At 52.3% G+C, this 21,041-nt stretch overlaps 1 protein-coding gene across 1 annotated transcript; it reads right to left on the bottom strand.

Moving 5' to 3' along the window:
* Positions 1–2,680: 2,680 nt before the first annotated feature.
* Positions 2,681–19,308, bottom strand: Ttc22 (tetratricopeptide repeat domain 22). The gene is made up of 7 exons (XM_051171539.1): positions 18,658–19,308; positions 8,052–8,107; positions 7,785–7,900; positions 6,623–6,741; positions 5,759–5,920; positions 3,859–4,011; positions 2,681–3,542 (listed from the first exon to the last, which is right to left on the bottom strand). Exons 1-7 carry the CDS (start codon positions 19,237–19,239, stop codon positions 3,003–3,005), a joined length of 1,728 nt encoding a protein of 575 aa, XP_051027496.1. The 5' UTR covers positions 19,240–19,308; the 3' UTR covers positions 2,681–3,002.
* Positions 19,309–21,041: the final 1,733 nt, after the last annotated feature.

Below are 21,041 nucleotides of genomic sequence, written 5' to 3'. Positions count from 1 at the left end.
ATTACGATAGCCGCTTTCTGGGAGACATTTCAACCAATCAATAGTAACTTATTTGTAGCGCTCATTCCTAGTTTAGCCCCACAAGTTAGAAAAGTTCACTTTTTTGCTAGTTATCAGAAAGGGGGAAAAAAAAAAAAGGAAAGAAATAGACAGCTGCCTTGCTCTCCCACAACCCTGGACACTCTGTGCCTCGGTGGCTTTCCCTAGCCATGTTTGTATCCTCTTGAGGGTGGCCTTGGTGTGGCTCTTTTCTGTATCCTCAGCACTGCAAAGGACCACAGTTTTGCCTGGTTTGTGGCTTAACATGTCAATCAGTAGAGTAAGGGACAGCTCGTCTACCCCTCGAATGGCATGCTCCTCTGACACAAGACACGTGCCTGCATCCAGAGCCCATGACCTCGAGCCTCCATCTGTGGGTGGCATGCCTGAGATGAAGTTCACAACGGACTCCCACAGAGGAGCTTTGGGCTTCTGAGGAGAGTGCCTTTCAAAGAGGAGGGCACAGGACCTTGGGATGAACTCAGACGTGGTGTTCAAGCAAGAGACAAGACTCTAAACTGGAAGTGCTGTGTAACCAGTGGCAGGATATACTCAGGCCATTCTTTTGGGTGATTATCTGTGTAATTAGGTAACTCCTTGTAAGCAATTAAATGTGATTCTGTGTGGAAAGTAGTCGGAGGGCACCTGTGCTCTTACTTATAGCTAATACCCCAGTATGGCTTTGCACCGTTTGCCGCTTTGTCTGGCATTTGGCCTCTTCTTGCGAAGTACTTGATGAGAGAAGAAAAGGAAGACCTGGGGTTCTCCTGAGTTTGACAGGAGTAAACTTGGCCAGGCAGCATCCCTGAAAGGACCGTGAATAGGGAGGCAGTTTTGAGCTTGACCTTGGACAAGTCTTTGGGCCTTAGTTTTCCACTCATAGAATTGGGGAGTTGGCATGATTCTGGATGAACTCTAGATCTCAAGGGACCCTGAGCCACAGTCTTGGCCACAATGTCCATGAATGACTTGCGGTGGGACATAATTCCAATAAACCTTCTATGCTGAAGAAGGTGGAGCTCATGAGAGACAGAAGGCAAAGAACTTGCTGGGGGTGCCTCTATGTAGTGGATATAAATATGTTTCTGTTTTGATCCCAAGCATGAGGCGTGAAACAGGCTTGTGTGAGGGTGTGAGTGTTTTTCCCTTGAAAATAGAGTTGTGAGAGAACAGGTGATGTTTGTCCATTAGAAGAGGAACCGCCTCTTTCAGGGGTATGGTCCTTGCCAACTGATAAGCATTCTAGTACAGAGAGGAGATATATATGAGCCCAAAACAAGAGGCGCTACTTTTTGGTCTTGGCTGTTCATCGCTCCACTTCAAGATGTTCCACTCCAGCGAGCACTTCGAGGTTCTGGGTTCCAGCAGCTGTGGTTGCAGTCACCTTTGCTGAACTGCTGTTTAACTGGTCTGTTAAAATCCTGCCGACTACGCCAATGGAATCACTCCAAGGACCTGGGTCTAAAAAGGTCTACTTCTCCTGTTCCTATTAACCTCTTTTCTCTCTTATCTAGGGTAGGTGGGTTAAAAGGAAGATATAAACATTAAAGAACCCTAAATAAAACAGATTTTTAAAAAGTTCAAAGCCTATATCTCTGAGATGAGCACTTAGGATATAAATGACTGGGGAAAGCCAGTGGGGAAACAAGGTATGAAAAGGCAAGAGGGTAGACAGTTTGGGAGCAGACATGGGTAGACAGGCTCAAAGGGCTTTAGAGAAGCCTAACTCTGACCAAAGATGACATATCTGTAAGCCTAAAGCTGGGAGGTGACAGGGAATGGGCTGGTCTGCCTCTTCAGTTCTGAATCTTCATCTATCTGGGACCCTGTCCATGTAGACAAGACTTACTGTAGAATTTTGGGTTAAATTAGCTCCTGTGTGGCCCTGGGCATTCTATGATTTAGAGCAGTGGTTCTCAAATTGTGGGTCATGACCCTTACAGGGGTCATATATCCTACATATTAGATACTTACATTTACCTCATAACAGTAGCAAATTATAGTTATGGGGTAGCAATAAAATAATTTCATGGTTGGGGGGTCACCACAACATGAGAAATTGTATTAAAGGGTCACAGCATTAGAAGGTTGCAAACCACTAATTTAGAAGCTCTCAGGTGTGTGTGTGTGTGTGTGTGTGTGTGTGTGTGTGTGTGTGTGTGTGTGTAGATTTCTACATTTGCAGTGGGGATTGTAAGTGTGTAAGATTCCTAGAATCCCCCATTCCTCTGCAGATGGAAGTTCCAAATGGGTTCATCCGTAAGTCCTCCCAACAGCAAAGAAGCCAAGTAAAGAAAGGTGTTTCTGGTGAATTTTATTTCAAGGACTCTGAGAAGCCTTCCAACAAGGCAGATGAAATCAGAGGCCTGCTGGATGCTGATGGAGAGGCAGAGACCCGCTCTGAGCACCTGGGCTTAAGTCAGGACCCTGCCTGCACCCGGGAACAGTGCCACCTTGACCTGTTTCTGCCATGCTTTGCTGGCTGCAGGACTTGAGATCCACTCTGCTAAACTTTCTGTGTGGCCCTTGAGAAACTAAGGGCAGTTTCTCAGGCACGAGGGATGGAAAGTCACATCTGAGACTGCTATCTTTCCTGTCAGGATACTTGAGCGTGTTTCTCTGCATGTTTGTAAAACTCTTTAAGCAGCAGTTTTCCTGTGGCTTCTCAGGCCTGCTCCCAGACTCCTTTGCTCTGTCGAATATCCTGCAAGTGCCCATTCACAATTTTCGGGATGGGGAGGATCCGCTTTGATCCCCCTCCCCCTGGTATGGGAGACAAACCCGGGGCCTTGTGCTTGCTCTGCAAGGTTTGTCTTAAACTATAGCCCCAGCGTAGAATCACTTTGGTTCGGCTCACTCTGCCAGGTGGCCTGTCTCAGGTGCCATGATTAGATTCAATCATCTGTGTCAGACCTCTTTGGGGCGGGGCCTCTTCGGGGTGGCACCTCCTCAGGGTATCAGACTCAGGAGGAGGAGGAGGATGGACTTTTGCATGGCCCTCCAGTGTTTTCACCCTCGTGCTCCATGGTTTCAAAGAGCAGCCGCACCAATGCTGGTCGTCCCTGGGCTACCAAGGCCCTGGCCAGGCCCAGGACCTCATCCGTGTGGCCACGCCACACACGCTGTAGCTCTTGGCGCAGGCGTGCTGCAGGGTACTTGCTCTGGGCGTGGTGCAGCCAGGCGTCTACCTCACAGCCCACTTCGCCATCGCTTAGCTGCGCCTGGCTCCATTGGGCCAGCAGTGCCTCGAGCAGGCAGCCGAAGCCCTCGGTGTGGCTGGATCCCGCGTCGTCCAGCTCCACTGCACGCTTGAAGCAGGCCGCAGCATTGGCGTCCTCACCTTGGACACGGAGGCATTTGCCGCGCAGCAGTTGCAGTTCAGGCAGGGTGTCACCCAGCTCCAACTCACCAGCCTTTGCCAGGAAGACCAGAGCCTGGTTGAGGGCGGCCTCGTCCACTGCCAGCAGCTCCCGCATGGCATCCACGCCCATGTAGTAGTAAACCTGGGCGGGAGGGTGGTGGCTGAAAATGAGAGACTTGTACTAGGGTTGTAGTCCCAGCCCCTCCACATCTAGCCTTTGATTTTGAACAAGCCCTTTCATGTACAATTATGATGTGGTCACCTTTGATAACCCTTCCCTGAGCACTTCATGGTCTGTACTAACTGCTAAGAGAGGCAGAGGGTCAGTGGAGGGAGGCTCCCAAACACCGTACACACATTATTGCATCCAGTCCACGGGGCAGCGAGAGGAGGAGGGCAGGGTAGACACCACTGACTCCTCTCTGTCCTCAGTGCCCAGGAACCCTTGTCTCTCTTACCTGACTGATATCTAGGTAGGTTCTGAGGCCTGGGCACACTTTGACCACTTCCTCAAGGTCAGCTTTGGCACAGGCCAGGTAGTTCCTGTCAGGCATACCCCCGAGTCCCACCTTGGCACGTTCCAGGTCATGGACATAGGCTCTGATTCGGACCTGCAACGGAGGGGGCAACTCAGGAAGCACTCCACACAAGATGTCTATCTCTTCTATGAGCCAACGAAAAAGCCGGGCTGCTTCTCAGCAGCAACCGGGAACATCCTGTGTAGCTACAGGAAGCCTGCCACTCCAAGCTGGGACCCAGGGGTCCTACGCCTTAGATCTGTGCCCCACTCTGTCTCCCGCCTTATACCGTGAGGAGCTGGCTCGTTTATTCACTCATTCACTCACTCATTAATTTATTCATCCACCCATCCATTTATTCAGGGCCCCCCTCCCCCAATTAGCTGGAAGAAGTTTCACATCATCTACACCCCATTTTCTTTCTTGTCTCTTCTTTTTTCAAGACAGGGTCTCTCTGTGTAGCCTTGGCTGCCCAGGACTTGATTTGTAGGCCAGGTTGGCCTCGAACTCACAGCAATGTGCCTGTCTCTGCCTCCCTTACTGCTGGGGTTAAAGGCGTGCACCACCATACTCAGCTTTACACTCCGTTTTCTAAGCTGCAAACTTAGCAGTTGGCAAAACCTACTGTGTGGCAGGCACTGAGGAGACAGTGAAAAACAGAATGACGAAGCTTGTATGTCAGTAGGGAGAAAGAATAAACACGGCCAACAGTGAATCCTGTGTTAGGTGTTTAAGGAGGAAAAATAAAGCAGGAAAGAACAGAAAATACCGGCAAGTAGTTTGAGAGTTTCATAAGCGGCCGCTAGAAAGAAGCTAAAGTTTTGTCAGAACTGCGGGAAAGGAGCGAGGCATCTATGAGGGGAGCGGTCCAGGTGGAGACCCAGGCCAGTGAGCTGGAAGAAAGCGAGTGAGTCAGAACAAGCATTGGGCAGAGTTATCTCAGCCAACCGGGTCTGGGCTCCTGGTCACACAGTGGGCAGAAGCATCCACCTTGACCTATCCATCCCCTTCTGTCTTACTTTTTCCTGTTCTGGTCTTCTGGAGTAGCGAGTATGACCTTTGGAACCACAGAGAGCAGAGGGGAGGAGATATGGCCTTGGTTCTCACAAAGTGAGTGCAGGACCAGGAGGAAGCTGGCTGCCTCTCTGTGTTGTGCCCCATCCACAGACTGGACATGTCTCACCGCTCGGGGGGATTCTTGGGAGAATTGAACTAGGGCACAGCATGAAAAAAGTTTGTAGCACTCCCTTCTGGTTTTCCAGTGACTGCCCTTATCACCGGTAACGACTGCATCAGCTGTAGAGAGGATGTTTTCTGTTCCTGCAGCCATGGAGACCGCAAGCACGTTGGCTACCAACAAGGCCAGGTGAGAGGCAGTAGAGAAGAAGACCAGGGCTGGGAGGCTGCTGCTTAACTCAGAGAAAAATTGAGATCAGAGCTGCAGGTGTGGCCTCAAGCAGCTGGGTTCTATGGGGTGCCAGAGGAGGAGCTGGGTCCAGCAAGGAGAACGGAGGGAGGCAGATCTCACCTCATGGTGTGACTGGCAGTATTGAGGACACGGTTACAGCCCATTCTCTCAAGAGACAGCGAAGCTGCCGAAGATGGGCCTAGTAATAGCGGTCGGTCAGTCAGGAGTGAACTCCCTGGAGGTGCTTGCTTCCGTGTTTCCACACGGCACCAAATGCAACCCTTAGCTCAAAGTGCAGGCACTCTCAGGTATCTAGAGGATTCCCAAGCTCTCCACCATGAGGATTCCAGGGCACTGGAGCTGATCAGAGCCCTTGCCCTTTGGCCTCTTGTTCCTCACGGCAGGGTAAGGGGGCCTGCAGGCCAGACTCACCTTGGCCCTGGTGCAGTACGCCTGCCAGTTGAGCTGCGGGTCTCTAAGTATGTCCAGGGCCATGTTGCAGGTCCCTATGGCCATATCCTGTTTCCCTAGGAAGTGGAAGATTTTGGCCAGGTGGTTCAGGATGGGAGGTTGGTCCTTGGAGATCTCAATAGCCTAAAACGGGAAGAAGGCAGGCAGGAAGCATAAAGCTGTCCCACCGGTCACAGATCCCATGACCCATGACCAGCATCCACATGGCTCTGTCATACAGCAACCACATTGAATTCTGCACTTTGGGGCAAGCCCACCAGCCCCCAGTTCCTTGGAGTCTACCTCAAGGCTTTTCGCCATTGACGTGGGGCCTGCTAAAAGGTAGGGTCAGAGCCCACCTCTTCCTCCTGATACTTATGGGGTTTCTAGCTGGGCCAAGCTCTCCCCACCAGTGCTGGTATTGATTGCTACCTGTTCTGAGTGACTTGGCTCAGAGTCACATGGCCTGAGGTAGAGCCAGTAAGGAGACCCCAATAAACTCATTCTCTCTACTAAACCACTGGGGATGAGAAAGAAGAAACACAGCCAAGGGAATGGTATATACACAGGCATCCATGGGGACTGCTCCAGGGCCCATTTCAAGGCTAGAGGGATGGGCAGCCGCCGGGTTAAGTGAGGGAGTTCTTGGGCAGAACAGAACAGGCATGGGAGGGGCGGGGCTGACACTTTGGCTTTTGGTAAGGAGAGGATGGAGATGGAGGGCTGAGGTAGGATCCTTCCCAGGTTGAGTCACATAGTAGAGGGTGGCCCAAAGATGCAGAGGGCTCTGAGGGAGATATGGAAGACCCAGTTTGCAAAGTAGGGATGGCCAGGACACATCCATACCTTGCCGAAGCAGTCCAGGGGCTCCGTCCCTGAGTAGCCGTATTCGTGGACACCCATGGGTGTGGTAGAGAAGGTGGCCTTCCTCTCCAGCAGGATGCCCACATAGCACCAGGCCAAAGCTGGGGAGGGCAAGAGAGGGTCTCCAGGGAGCGAGCAGTGGGGGGCGGGGGGAGCACGGGCATGGTAGAGGGAGGGTATAGGACGCCGGAGGGTATAGGACGCCCGAGGATATGACGTGACACATTCCACTGCTCGCTGTAAGCATGTCGCACAGGACATGTCATTTCAGGGATATGCTCTTGTGGCCTCCTGGGGGTGTAGTCCCTGTGATTGCTGGTTGGCCTTCAGGACAAATGACTCAACTTCTTCCCTAACCATAGATGGGGGTTGAGGGGTTTGGGGGGGGTCGGGGGATGTGGAAGGTGATGGGGACACATGTTACACAGTCCAAAATATGGATCTATGTCATCACCTGTTCTCTGGGTTTTGTCTGGTTTCGTGGAAGTTTTACCATGTAGCACAGGCTAGCTCAGCACTCTGGGACCCTCCTGACCATAGAGGCAAAAGGCCCCAAATAAAAGCAAATGTCCTGTACTTTTACAGACTAGTCAAAACGTCTAGAGCCTGACCTCTAGTGACCCGTGGTGTCTAATTCCCAAAGGTCCCAGGGCTCCTCACACAGACAGCCATTTCAAGAAGAGCAAGTTACTGTAAAAGTTACCACTAAACAGGATGACCCAGATGGGGTCCGCACATGAAACAGACCAAGCAACTCCCAATTGCTGGAAACTCTCCATCGGTGCCTAATTTCTCTGAAAGCGTCCCTTCCACTACCTTGACGTGTACTTCAATAAATCCTCTCGTTGCCTGTTTCCATGTTGGTAAGTTGTTTTGCCACTGGTGTCCCAGCCTTCCATACACTGATTCACATGACACTCGCTGCTGGGACCACTGAGTCTGGCGTCACACCTGGGGCTGCTATGCTCTGTGGTGGCTTTATTTACTGGGACAAGTAGCCTGGGCTTCTTTGGATAAATATATGACTGTGACATGAACCAGGGTGAGGCAAAAAGAGAGACAGGGCTGGTGGCAGACGGAACTATTGACGGGGGGGGGGGGGGGGGGGGCAGGACGGCGCTTCAACCCTGCCTGCAGTTCCCACCTTGGTGTCGGGAGTCTGAGGACTTGAGGACTTCCCGGAGCAAGGCCAGAGTACGATTGAAGGCTGGCAGCCTCTTCTGATCCTCACTGCCCATCTCCAGGAGGATGCCGTCCAGCCTGTGAACAGTAAAAGGTTGTGGCCCCTGAGCCGCCCCAGACCTGCTGCCATGGTGACCGCAGGCTCCTTGCCATAGGAAGGCCCACCCACCTCTGCTCCAGGCCACACCCCTTCCACCATCCCCAAGCCATCTCCAGTCCCAGGCCTGACCTGAGGAAGAGCGTTGCCATGGTGAAGTACCAGCTCCTTTTCTCCTCTATTGGGATCTAGGAAGGAAAGAATGGCACACTGTATGGTGGTTCTTGAGATACACAGGCTGTTGTGTACAGGTCCCCACACTTGTGAGCTTGAACTCAAAGAGGCAACAGGTTCAGTCGGGAGGCCTTTGGTCTTCAGCAGCCCTGATGACAGCGCCCAGCTGGGCAGCCTTAGGCAAGTTGCTTTACTTCTCTGATCAAAGGGCATTTGAGATTAGCCATATGGGTCCCTAGTGAAGCAGCCATCACAGAGCAGGTATGGAAACACTTTTTCCCTTCTCCAGCTAACACTACCCAGCCTCTGGTTCCCCCGACCACCACCACACACACACACCCCGGGTGGGGGGATTGCTCTGCTCACCTGCCTTCTCCTTTCTTCTCCTATTTCACCCCTCTGGCACGATCCTCACTTCCATCTTCCCAAGAAAGCCCTTTTGGGGCTGTTAAGTGAGTCCATGCCGCTCAGCCTCACCCGCCTAACCCGGCCTCCCTGGATATTTTCTCATTATTATTCTTGCCAGCCTTGCTGTGCATTTAGACTGACTTGGGCACCAGATAAAATATTTATGCTGCTATTTGGGGTGGGGGGAGGGGTAGCTCCTCCTGCCTTGGGAAGGAATTTTAATGAAAACCAATAAAATCCCCAGTGCATGTCTGCAACTCTGCCTCTGGCCCTGGCGCCTCCCTCCACATTCATCTCCTCATTCCCTCTGTTGCCTTCTCAGCCCAGGGGCTCCCTCACCTCGCTCTCCACACACCCCCTTACTCAGCACCATTCAAACCAGCCAGCATTTCTGAGCACCTCTGAGGTGCCCTGGGAATGAGGCCTCCAATGACAAGAAGGACAATCAAACCCTGGCATTAGCAGGTTCACAAGCTAGGGAAACAGACCTGGGTACAGATGGGCCTGGTGTGTGTGCTGAGGCCTTCATGACCTTTGCCTGGATCTCAGAGCAAACTTAGAACCCAGGTGTTAGCCTACTTTACAGCAGGTGTAGAGAGGCGACTTGCACAGGGTAGCACAGCTGGAGATGGCGGATCCGGGGATCTGACTTATTCGCTTAGCTCCATAGCTCTCTCGTGCTCTGCTCACTGCACTGCACTGTCAAACCCTGGAGGAGGAGCAAGACCCTGAGAGTGATGCAGACCATCTACCGCAGGATGATGTCACTCCCACCCATGGGGTCTTTGCTTTCTTTTCTTTTTTCTTCTTTTTCTCCTTCCTTCCTTCCTTCCTTCCGCCCCCCCTCCCCCCCCCCCCCTTACAGACCTCCAGAATGGTCCCTGGCTTGGAATAAGCAGGGCAGAGGCTGGACAGCTCACATGCCTGAGTGGTCCAACTGGGTGACCCTGGGGATGAGTTGCTTAGGGGCTGCGTAACTGCAAAGGAGGATAGACCCTGGGCTGGGGGAGGGGGGCGCGAGGGGTGGGCAGGACCCTCCCAGGGTAAACACTCATTCCATCTCCCCTAGTGTGGGCTGGCCCGGCGTTGCTTTGTCTAGTGTAATCTGTTTCAGTGCCCCAGATGGATCCTGAAGACACCCCACCTTACCCTCTCCCCCTCTTCTCTCGGGTTGCAGGCATCTTTATTTCCACAAAGTTCCAGTTTTGGTTGTGCCATCAATTTTTTTTTTTTCCTTTGAAGCAGCATCTTTTTATTTAGCCTAGTGCTGCACTTGCTGTGTAGCCCAGGGGGTAGCTTTGCATGTGTGATCCCATGTGCTTACGCTACAGGTGTGTGCTACCACACCTGCCCGACTCCCTGCCTTTGGGCAGGCCTCTTCTTGCTTTGTGAACACCCTTTCGTTGCCGGTCAGGTCTAAAGACATTATGTTATTCGCCTGAGCCACATGGTCAGTGGATGACAGAGCTGGAGGTTAAAGTCATTCCTCCATGGTCCTAGCCTCCAGCCTTTCCCACAACACTCCTACCCATCTCCTTATTATCCAGGGACACTGAGACCAGAGAGGTCGGGTGGTGTACCCAAAGTTCCACGCAAGTTAACATCAAGGTCTGCAAGCCGCCCTTCCCCCACCGCTCTGCACACTGCCAACATCCTCAAAGTTAGAACCTGCTTATGCTTTTCACGAAGGAAAGGTTACCACCACCTGGCAGCCCTATCCCTGAATTGCAGGAGCAGCTCCTAGCCACCACCACCCCCGCCCCGCCCCCAACAGTGTCTACCATTTACAAAACACGGTCAGTTTAATTAGGGCTTTGGGATGATTTTCGAAAGTGTAGCTATCTGAGTGACATATGTGACCAATCTCAAAGTAACCCCTAAGCACGTCACACTTGTGAGTGGGCTTCCGGCTGCAGGCAGGCTTCTGGGTTACAGGTGGGATCAGCGGACATGGAGTGGAGGCCTCGGAGGGCTGCAGGGTTTTCAGCACCCAGGAGAAGCAGCTGTTCCCTCTGCAGTGCAATGCCAGCCTGAAATTAGCCTGTCCCTTTAAAAATCCTCCGCGTTTTGGAAGTAGCAGCTGAAGCTGTTACCAGGGGCAACCTGGCAAGCCACAGTGCATTAAATTAAACAGGCCTGTGGCTGCTGAGGGTTTGCCTGCCTCTCTCCTGCTGTGGAACCTCGGTGGGCTGCCTAGGTGCATAGCTCCAGGGTTCCCAGCTCCTGGGGGCTGGGGTTCTGACAGCCTGGGAGGAGGCACAGGCTGAGAGCATTGAGGAAGGAGTTTCTGGGCTCTGTGTGGGATACCCCATGACCAATCATCACCAGTGCCTTGAACGTCTGAGCGGGGTCAGCCAGCACTAGACCCTAAGCTTCAGCCTGGCCTCCATCCTGGGGCAGATTCTCAGGAAAGAAGCACACAGGAGGCCCAGCCTGAGTCTACAGTGAAAGAGAGCAGTCATCCTGGGACTACCTGTAGGTGAGAGGGAGGGAGGGATAGAATCTGAGCCATTCCCTGAGCATCCTCCTGGTGCTCTTCGGCGTCTCTTGTCATTTTGTAGGCGGGAAGCCACAGAGATGACAGGCTTCACCTGCAATTTCAAGCTGCCTTGGACTTCAAGTCCACATTTCCCTCACAACATCTAACCTCAAAGAGCTGGGGTTTAAACAGTGTCTAGCTTGGGCTGCAGAGATGGCTCAGAGGTTAAGAGCACTGTCTGTTCTTCCAAAGGTCCTGAGTTCAATTCCCAGCAACCACATGGTGGCTCACAACCATCTATAATATGTCTGACGCCCTCTTCTGGCTTGCAGGTGTATATGCAGGCAGAATATTCTATACATACTTAATAAATAAATCTTTAAAAAAAAATGTCTACCATTTGCAAACCATGTTCAGTTTAGTTAGGGCTTTGGGATGTCCTGCATGGGAGGGAAAATGAGAATCATTAGTTACCATCAGATGGGAAAACTGAGGCAGTGGCCTAGCCTAAAGCTTGAAAGCATCCTGCCTTCACTGCTTCCTAGGATTGTAGGAGTGCATCACCGCACCCAGGCTTAGCTAACTTGTTATATTGGCAGTCAAACCGTTAAGCTTGGTTTGGCCCCATGGCTTCTGCATCAGCTCCTGCCTCCAGGTCCCTGCCCCTTTTGGGTTCCTGTCCTGGCTTCCTTTGATGATGAACAGTGCTGTAGAAGTGTGGGTCAAATTAACCCTTTCCTCCCCAACTTCCTTTTTTGGCCATGGTGTTTCATTGCAGCAATAGAAACCCTAAGACATTGTGGTTTTGTTTGTTTGTTTGTTTGTTTGTTGTTTTTGTTTTTGTTTGTTTGTTTGTTTGAGATGGAGTAGCCTAGGTTGGCTTCAAACTTGTGGCAATCCTCCTGCCTCAGTTCAGGTGTGCTAGGAGCCTCCAGGCCTGCCTTTGAAATGCAAACTGGTGACTCACTCCTCTGTGGCTCTAGAGGTGTGGCCCAGGAGGCTGTGTGCTTACAGCCCTCTCTACTGTGCCAAGTTTGAAAGCCACTGGCTGGACTGGAAGAGGTGGGGTGAAAGTGGGCTGACAGGTGTGTAACCCTTTTCAATGGGCCAAAGCATCAAAAACTGTCCTCCTTGGGGGAAGCCTGAAGATCTTGCTTCTGTGGCTTGTAGGGTAAAGGACATGGACAGGTGACCTAGAAGTGAGCTATCCTGTCACAGGGCAGGTTTGTGTTAACTCAGGCATGTCCATGGGTGGTGCCTCAGGGGTTCAGAGACAGGGCCTTTGAAGGCTTGGTGATTTTAAAGGATTTTTCCCCCCTCACTAAACCCTCATTTTACAGAGTTGTAGGCTTCTCATTGGAGTGATGGTCAACCATGTTCTCAGAGTGTGTTTACCTGGTGGGGTGAACTTTGCCCTGGCAGCTGCACTTAACATTCCAGGGAGGCCCCTGAGATCTGACTAATGTTCTCCCAGGAGGGGACTGATGTGGAAAGGAGGAAGGTTTCTTCCGGGTCACTTGGGCTTTTGGGGCACAGTGGCACCTGATTCTCACAGCAGCCTCGGGAGAGTGTAGTGTCTTCCTCGTATGGATTAGAAAACAGCCTAAGAGCCACACAGCTCAACCCTACAGCCCAGGAAGAAGAGCCAGCATCCAGGTTCTGATCTGCCTCCCTCCAAAAACCGGTCTGACCTTGTGAGGACTGACACTGCAGAGATAATCGCAAGGTGTCAGACCTGCTTAGGAATGTGTCCTTCTAGCCCAACTGGAATGTCTTCAGCGGTGGCGGCGACACAGGCAGCACCCAGGGCAGGACAGGACAGGAAGAGGTTCTTCCAACCCTGCTGGGGGTACTAGTGGTCTTATTGGTGTGTGTGAAACGACAGACATCTGAGGTCCCCCTGCTCCAACCAGGGATCCCAGAAGGCCACGGAGCCAGTCTCTGTGTCTGGGAACATCCTGCCCATCTAAGATGCTTGTGGCAGGGGTAGTAAGTGGGCTGATGGAGGAAATTTGGGAACTGAGGGCAATGCCTTGGAAGTGAGGGTCGTCATCTTGGGCTCCCTAGATGGTGCCACTGAGACTTCAAGTTGTGAGCAGATCAAGCACAGCTCCCTGTTGTCCCTTAGCCTGTCACCAATCTGCAGGCCCTGTGGGTCATCTTTGCTTTGTGTGGCCCCCACACTGACTCCACATATCTCTGTTTCATTGTTGGGGATCTAAGGCAGACTCCGGGGTCTGCAGTGGCTGTGGGCCTGACGGAGTCTTGTGCCTCTCAAGTTAAGAGCAGTAGGCACGAGTCTCCCCAACTCGCCAGTGGCTCCACTGTGCAGCCACCCCATAGATATGGCTTCTCCTGTCAGACATAATTGAGTCAAGACGCTAAAAACAACTGACCTCTGGGGTTGTGTTTCTTAGAATATGGAGACCCAGCCGCAAAGGTTACCAGGTAAATGGAGAGAGAAGGCAGCAGCAGCAGCCCCAGAAGCAATGAGCAGCAAAGCTGAGCGGCTCCGAAGAATGCTGTACCCTGAGCCTGTGCATCTGACTTTGGTCCCTACCTGTCACTCATGGCTGTGTGCTCTTGGGAAAGTATACACTCCTCGGAGCCTCTGTCCTCTCATGTGTGGAATGGCGTTAATGATGTGGCATTGCCAGCATTTCTGTGAGATCAAGTGAGATGGTGGAGAAAAATCACAGGCACGCGCAGTGCCCAGCTCATCAGCCTGTGGTCTGGCTTTATCCGTTCCTGTTTCTAGCTGAACTGGATCAAAGCAGACTGCACCCATGTGCACATGGGGATCCTGGGGTTGCTGACTGAGGGTCCCCTCTTAAACCCTGCTGGGCATGAAAAGTAGAATGCTCACTGTTGGTGAAGCAGGCCCGAGGCATCACTCCCCTGCTCTCCAGCATCACTGATGGTAAAATCCAAATAACCTAAGTGCACTGGTCCCTCTGGAGCCTGCTGTTCCCTGCGTGTGAGGGGAGCACATGTGAGGTCAGAGTTAGACAAAAAATGCGAATAAAAGTGAAGTTCTGGGCTCAGACAGCCTACAGGCTCCAGTTTGGGAGTGAGTCTTACTGTTACCCAGGCTTGCTGTGAGGGGTGGGGAGGGGCTTGTGTGGGAGTGTATGAGCATGCTCACTTGTGTACGTGAGCATATGTGCAAATGAGTGTTCATGTGTGTTCACATGTGACTCTGCATCTATATTGGCAGGCGTGTGTGGTGCAGGACCGTCTTCAGCTCGCAAAAGCTCAGCACAGTTGAGCCTTTGACCTTCCTTCCTGGAAGGAGGGGTCAGAGAGACTCGTAGGCCCCTCAATGTGAGTATCTAGCTAACCCTCCCAACCAGTGGTAAGTGATTCTGCCCTAATTGCACATGGTCTTGGATTCCTGGGGTGGGAGGCTAGAGGATTTAGGTGGGAAAGGATTTGGGCGGGGGGGGGGGGGGTCGCTCCATCTACACAGCCCTGGGGGAGTCATCATTCACACTGAGTTCAGACTTCCTAGTGTGGTTGTTTAAGATCTTTCATGCTCCTTCCTGTAACCCCGCATGCCCCTCCCCCCAACTCACTGGTAAATAAGCCTAATAAACCCATTGGCTCCCCATGGTGGACTTCGGTGGGATTGTAGCCCGCTTTGTACTGTTTATGCCCGCCCCCAGAGAAGACATTTTAGCAACAGCGTATGTGTGAGCATACATGCGTGCGCTCTTATGTGAGAGCACATGTGTGGATGTACATGTGAGTACATGTGTCTGTGCATGTGTGAGTGTCTATGTACATGTTTGTGCATGTGTCAGGCCCCCAATATTTTGAGAAAAAGGAATAAAGATGAAATAACTGAGTGTCTGGGGGATATTCCTTTTCTGAAGAAATAGAAAAGTTCCACAGTTTTTTTCAAGACAGAGTTTCTATATGTTATCTTAGCTGTCCTGGACTCACTTTGTAGACCAGGCTGGCCTCGAACTCACAGTGATCCGCCTGCCACTCCCGGCTGAAAAGTTCTACACTTTAAAAGACTTTGCTTTAAAGCTTTTGTAGTAGGGCTTAGCCAATGAACAGCTGCTGCTTCCCAGAAGTCAACTGGCCTCTGGCCTCAAGGAGCTCCTGGCCCAACCTACCTGTCTGTTGTAGCCCCATGCAAGAGGAAGGAAAGCTCCTACCCTGCACAAGCTTTGCTGGCCACTACCCACCAAAAGCAAGTGCTAACGCTCACAGCTGGGCACTCCTTCAGTCTACTTCCCACCCTGAGAGCCTCCGCTTTCTGCCCTCAACACCTTCCCAACAAATGGTGACTGGCCAACCTGAGCTCGCTCAGCACTCCTCATCCCAGGTCTGCGAGAGTGCTCTCCTCTGATCCCAGAGAAAAGCCAAGGCCTTCCTGAGAAGGTTAGAATGGCACTATTCAACCCGCCCTGGCTAGGCTCAGTACCTTCAGACAAACTGCTAGCTGGGTCTCTCAACTGGACCTGATGTAAGATGAAGTTGGGAGGTGTGTGTGTGTGTGTGTGTGTGTGTGTGTGTGTGTGTGTGTGTGTGTGCATGTGGTGGGGGGGGGCAGCTATGTGAGGCTCCCAGGAGCAGGTGACATGTGGGCCAGGCTCTAATGGATGGATTTGATTTTGAGGCAGAGAGTAGTCCTACTCAGGGAGGGATAAAGCTGCCCAGGACATCTGGAGAATTGTATCTTAGAATTGCAGTGGCAGGGGGCTGACAAAGTCAGGAGAACTGTGACTAAAGAGGAAGGTGGGACCCCAGCGGCAGCTCTTGAATCATCATGTGATCTCTACAAAGCTTCAAGCTGCCTCCTGGGGCCCAGGCCAATGGTCTCATGCTCTGTGGGTCCTCCTGCTGCAGGACCTTTACAAGGCACGACGCTGGGAATACCCTCATCTTCCTCCTGCCAGATGATTCCTGCTTTTTCCAGAAGCTCCCGCCAGTCACTTCTGCTGGAAAGCGTTACTTCTCTAGAATTTGTTCACTGCTTCTTTAGTCTGTATGACCTGGATTTTTCAGGTCGCCGATGATGCCAACACTGGTTCCCCCACGTGCCACTGAAGTCTACTTCCATTGTCAGGCTCTGGAGAACTGGTTTCGTTTCGCCAAGTTTTCTCTGGTGCTCAGTGTTTAGACTGTCTGTGCCGTGGGCCTGTGACCCCAATAGGGGCATCAGGAATTTGTTCTGCTCCCAGAGGAAGGGCTTGGGTGAGGAGACTAATGAAGGAAGTAACATTTGCTTACTCTCCTGAAGCTTCTTAACACAGGGACTTCTTAAACACCAGCAGGTACTGCTAAGTGTTGAGAAATCCAGTAATCACCTGTTAGGCACCCCCAGGTCTCTCTGTTGTTTCGCAGGATGATCACAGTACATCTCAGGCAGAGATCCAGAGCTCAGAACTGACATCTGTGAGGTCTGCACGGAGGCCAGAGGCAAGCGGCTTGTTAAAGCCACACAGCAAAGTGGTAACACAGACGAGTTCCCCGGCCCAGGTGCCTGCCACAGTCATCTCTGCTGTCCTATTTATGGATCACATATGCAGTACCAGGCCCTCTATGAGCACCAGCAAACCCTGCTTTTCTCATGGCCACAACTGCTCTGCACAGAGCTGAGAGGCAGCTCCCCAAAGCAACAACCTCTTAGCATTCCATCCTCTGGCTGCCAATGGCTGGGCAGTGCCCACGCCCACTGTGACTCGTGGTGATTAAACAGATAGGGAAGAGCTGGCCTCTGTTTTTCTGCCACTCCTAAACCTTTGCCTCCCTGACCACTTCTTCTAGAAAGCCCTTCCTCCACCCTCTCTACCTCCTGAGATCAGAAAGGACCTTATTAACTATAAGTCTTCCTTCCGGTGTCATCCCACCGGATGGGGAGACGGCAGTATGGAGAGAAACCTCCACTGTGGATGGCCCTGAGGCTGAGTCTCTCAGCCTCCATCCAGCTCAGTACCCAGGGCGTTTCAAGCACCACACTGTTTGTTGCTGTTGCTGTGACCTGTGACCACAACCACACTCAACACACACAGTGCTGGCTGAGAAAATGGAGGCTCACCTATGGCTGTCTCTGTGCAGGCCCTTTCTAGGGACTTCACAAACATTAACTCTTCATTATGTCATCAAGCAAATGGCACCACCATTATACTAATGAGAAAGCCTCTGACACACATGTCATTATAATCTCACTTCACAGGGAAGGAAAGGGCACTTGGAGGGCAAGGTACCAGTTGATTGGAGTGGACATCTCAGGGGGCTGGGCCTTGAACCTTGACCTCTACCCTGCACTGTTGTCCTCAGGTCAAGTTCACACCCTCCAACTTGGCCTCCACGAGGTCGCCATTCCAACATTTCTCCTTAAAGAACTCATACGCTTTGTTGGAAAAGACACTCTGGATGTGTGCGGAGGCTTTGTGAGTGGAGACTCGCCAGAGCACTGCTCTCAAGTGAATAACATCCCCATGTCACTCTTCCATCAGCCTCAGTGACAGGCAGCTTCCAGGATGGCCCCCCTCCATGAGCCCACTTATTGGTATTTCTGACCTGTATAACTCCCCTCCCCTGCAATGACTTGTTTCTGAGAAACAGAAAACAACAAAAGTCTCAACAACCAGTTTAGAGCCATACCCTGTTGAATATGAACTGGTGTGGCTGTAGATGGTCCCCAGTCAGGCAAACCTTCAGAGGATACCATTGCCCCAAGCACTGAGTGGAACCACACCTAGATTCCAGACCCACAGGGCTGCTCACTCATGAGTGCTTATTACATAGGCTGCTGAACACAGGACTCTTGATCTGCAGGATAAATGACAGGTATACTAGGATCTATTTAACGCCAGGACCTGGGAGGGTCACTGTGTGCCAGTGACACTGGTTTACAGTGAGAAATCTGATGAACACTGTGCTCCCTCTCAAAGCTGTTGAGGCTGAACATGAGGGACAGGCTTGAGGGACAGTTGGCACAGTGCTGGGGAAGCTAAGAGGAGGCTATGACCAGCCTGGAGGCTTCATTGGAAGGGGAATTTTGAGGCACACTTGAGGGCTACAGAGGGCTATGCGGGCCACAGGAGCAGAGATGGTACCCCAGGAAGAGACAGATGAGACACAGGAAGAGAGCTGTAAGGAGCCTGTGCTCACTGGGAAATGGAGTGGATGTGGGATGTAGTGAAAGCCTGGATGAAGGACTGAGGGCCTCAGATGCCACTCAAGCCTAGGAGTCATTCTGTCAGCCAGTGGGGAGGGGACCCGGGCTGAGGACAAGGCCAGTGAGATGTGGCAACTCTGAAGCATGGGGCAGGAGAGCAGAGCTGGAGAGTGAGCAAAAGTCCAGGCTGGACGTTTCAGAGGCTGGGCTGGCAGAGGAAGGCTGGAGAAGAGAGGGAAGCTTTTAGAAGCTGAGGCAGTAGAGCGGACAAAATTAGGGGTATAAAGAGACGCGTGGATGAGAGTAGAGAGGAGAAAGAAAATCTGCCAAGTTTTTGGTGTCTAGTGGTGCCTCTAAGTAGCTGACTGGGCACAGGCTTGACAACAGCTACTTGCTGGCAGAGGATGGAGACGGGATGACATAGCCTGGTTGGATTTGCTTAGTGCAGAAACAGAGCTAGAAAGGCAGCACCCAGGAGCGCAAAGCTACGGGGGCAACCTGCAAAGGAAATGGATGACAACAGTCCTTCCAGCACCCACCTGTTGCCCATAGCCCAGCGCTTTGTCGTAGAGTGCAATGCCCGCCTCCAGCACCTGCCTGTGCTCCTCTGGACTGGCACAGCCCACGTCGAAGCCGTGTGCGTATCCCTGCTCCGCCAGGCAGCGGGCAGCGCGGAGACGGAGGTCCCCGGAGGAATCCTCGGGGTCCCTGGAATCTTCAGAATTTTCTGCCAGACCCATGAGGCTGGCCAGTCGCGCTGCGCACGCCTCCTCCTCTTCCTCCTTGCCCAGCTGCCCGTAGACGTGGGCTAGATTGGCCCAGGCATTGAGGTTGCCGGGGTCCTCGCGGGCCACCTCCAGGAAACGCTCACGGGCCTCGTCCAGCCTCTCTAGGTAGAAGGAAAAGGTTCCCAGGAGGTGACGCACAGCAGGCAGCTGCGGGGTGGCCACCAGTTCCAGCTCCTGTCGCAGACCCTCCCGCTGGAGCTTCAGGTCCCGGGCGCGCAGCTGGGCTGGTGAGCGCGGCTCGAAGTTGAGCTGCATCTCCAGGTGGAAGTGGCCCGGCAAGTAGTCTAGCTGGTCGATGAGGGTGTCCAGGTCCTCAGCATCGGGCTCCGTCATGGCTGCCCCTGGGTTTCCTTGGCCTCTCCTAGCTCCCAAGGACAGTGGATGGAGCGCCCAGGAGGGAATTCCGCAAGGCAGCGGCGGCGGTCCTGGGCACCTCTTGCAAGTGGGTGGCTTCCCTGAGCCAGCCGCCCGACGGCTTGGCTCGCCCTGTAGGTGTTTCCGCTTTCGCTGCTAGACAGCAGCATTGCACAAGCAGGTGTGCCTGAAAAACAGGTGTGGTGCATTGGCAGGTGAGAGGCTCACAAACCAGTGAGCGGCAAAGGCAAGTTTTAACTACTCAGCAGAGGAAGAAATAGGCTCAGAAGAAAAAGTTGCTGGTTAAGGAAGGTCACAGAACCAGGGCATGCCCAAGGAGACCCGGAACCTCAGGTTGCCCAGGCCAGCCAGGTCCTTCCTACATTGGCACTGCTCCGCCCTCTATACAGAGCCATCAGGACAGGCCCTTCCAGCTGTTCAAGTCTTCCCCGCTCCAGTCCTGTCCTGTGTTCTTGCGCTGAACACAGCAGGCCACCGCCCCTCCAGGGTACATCTGGCCTCTCCATTGCCTCTGTGGGCCCAGACGGCAGAACTAAGGCGCCCACGTGCTACTTTGTTTCTCCATCCCTAGTAAAGCACAATCCCATACGCTTCAGCTTTCCTCCTCTGTGAAATGACGCAGTCCCCTCCGAGGGGCAGGGAGATACATAGGTACAGCTGATGAAAAGCTGCTTTGAATACGTGTGGGTGTCACTTTTCTGCATTGGTGCCCAGCTGGTCTTGCTCCCTGCTCTGAGGCTCCGGTTTTCTTGCTCTGTGCTATCTTCCTCTCAGTTTGGAGTGGTCACCTGGCTTCTACAGCACAGGCTGGACTGTGGTTCCTGGTGTGGCAAGGCAGAGTCCCCTATAGACTAGGCTTTCCAGCACATCTGGACCTTGGCCTCTTCCTCTCTCATCCTGTGTCTGGGCTCTTGCAAGTATTTTCACAAGAGAGAGCCAGCTAGTGAATTTGAGGAAAATACCACTTTTAGCAATATTTTCAAGTCAAAACATTTGGGTGCATTTTTACCTACTAGTTTAGGTTTGAAATGCGATATGCTTAATAATTTGTAGTGCAAAAATTACCGTAAGTTGCTGTCAATAGTGAGGTGAAACAACCCCTCATTGCTTTGGAGTATCAGGGAGGGGTTCCCAGAGAGCTTAGCTTTCTGTTTTGATTGTGGCAGTTATACAGTTAATAATAAACAGTTCCATTTTGCCCTTTAAAAAACATTTTTTTACTGTGTGTGTCTGTGTGGTGAGGGCACACATGTGTCATGGCACCCCTATGTACATCAGAGGACAACTTTCTTCCATCATATGGGTTCTGGGGAGCCAGCTCAGGTTCTCAGGCTAGGTAGTAAGCGCCTCCCATCCCCCCACCCCACTGCCGCTGGTTTTTCAAGACAGGGTTTCTCTTGTAGTCCTGGCTCTCCTGGACTCACTTTGTTGGCTAGGCTGGCCTCAAACTCATGAAGATGCACCTGGCTCTGCCTCCTGAGTATTGGGATTAAAGGCTTGCTCCACTGTGCCCAGCTTCCAGGCACATTATCTGTCTCTGTTGTTTTTTGAGGCAGGGTCTTTTGATGTAGCTCTAGCTAGCCTGGAACTCACTATCTAAACCAGGTTGGCCTCAAATTCGCACAGATCAGTCTGCTAATGCACTTCCGGTAAGCCACCACATCCAGCCGTTTTAACTGGTTTTTAACTGTACGTTTGACTGGCACCAATCACGTTCACATTATTGCAGTAGCATCACCACCTTCCACTTCTGAAACCCT

Source organism: Acomys russatus, chromosome 29, assembly GCF_903995435.1.
Source record: "Acomys russatus chromosome 29, mAcoRus1.1, whole genome shotgun sequence".
Classification (NCBI taxonomy): Eukaryota; Metazoa; Chordata; class Mammalia; order Rodentia; family Muridae; genus Acomys; species Acomys russatus.
This window is presented reverse-complemented; position numbering and strand designations above follow the sequence as displayed.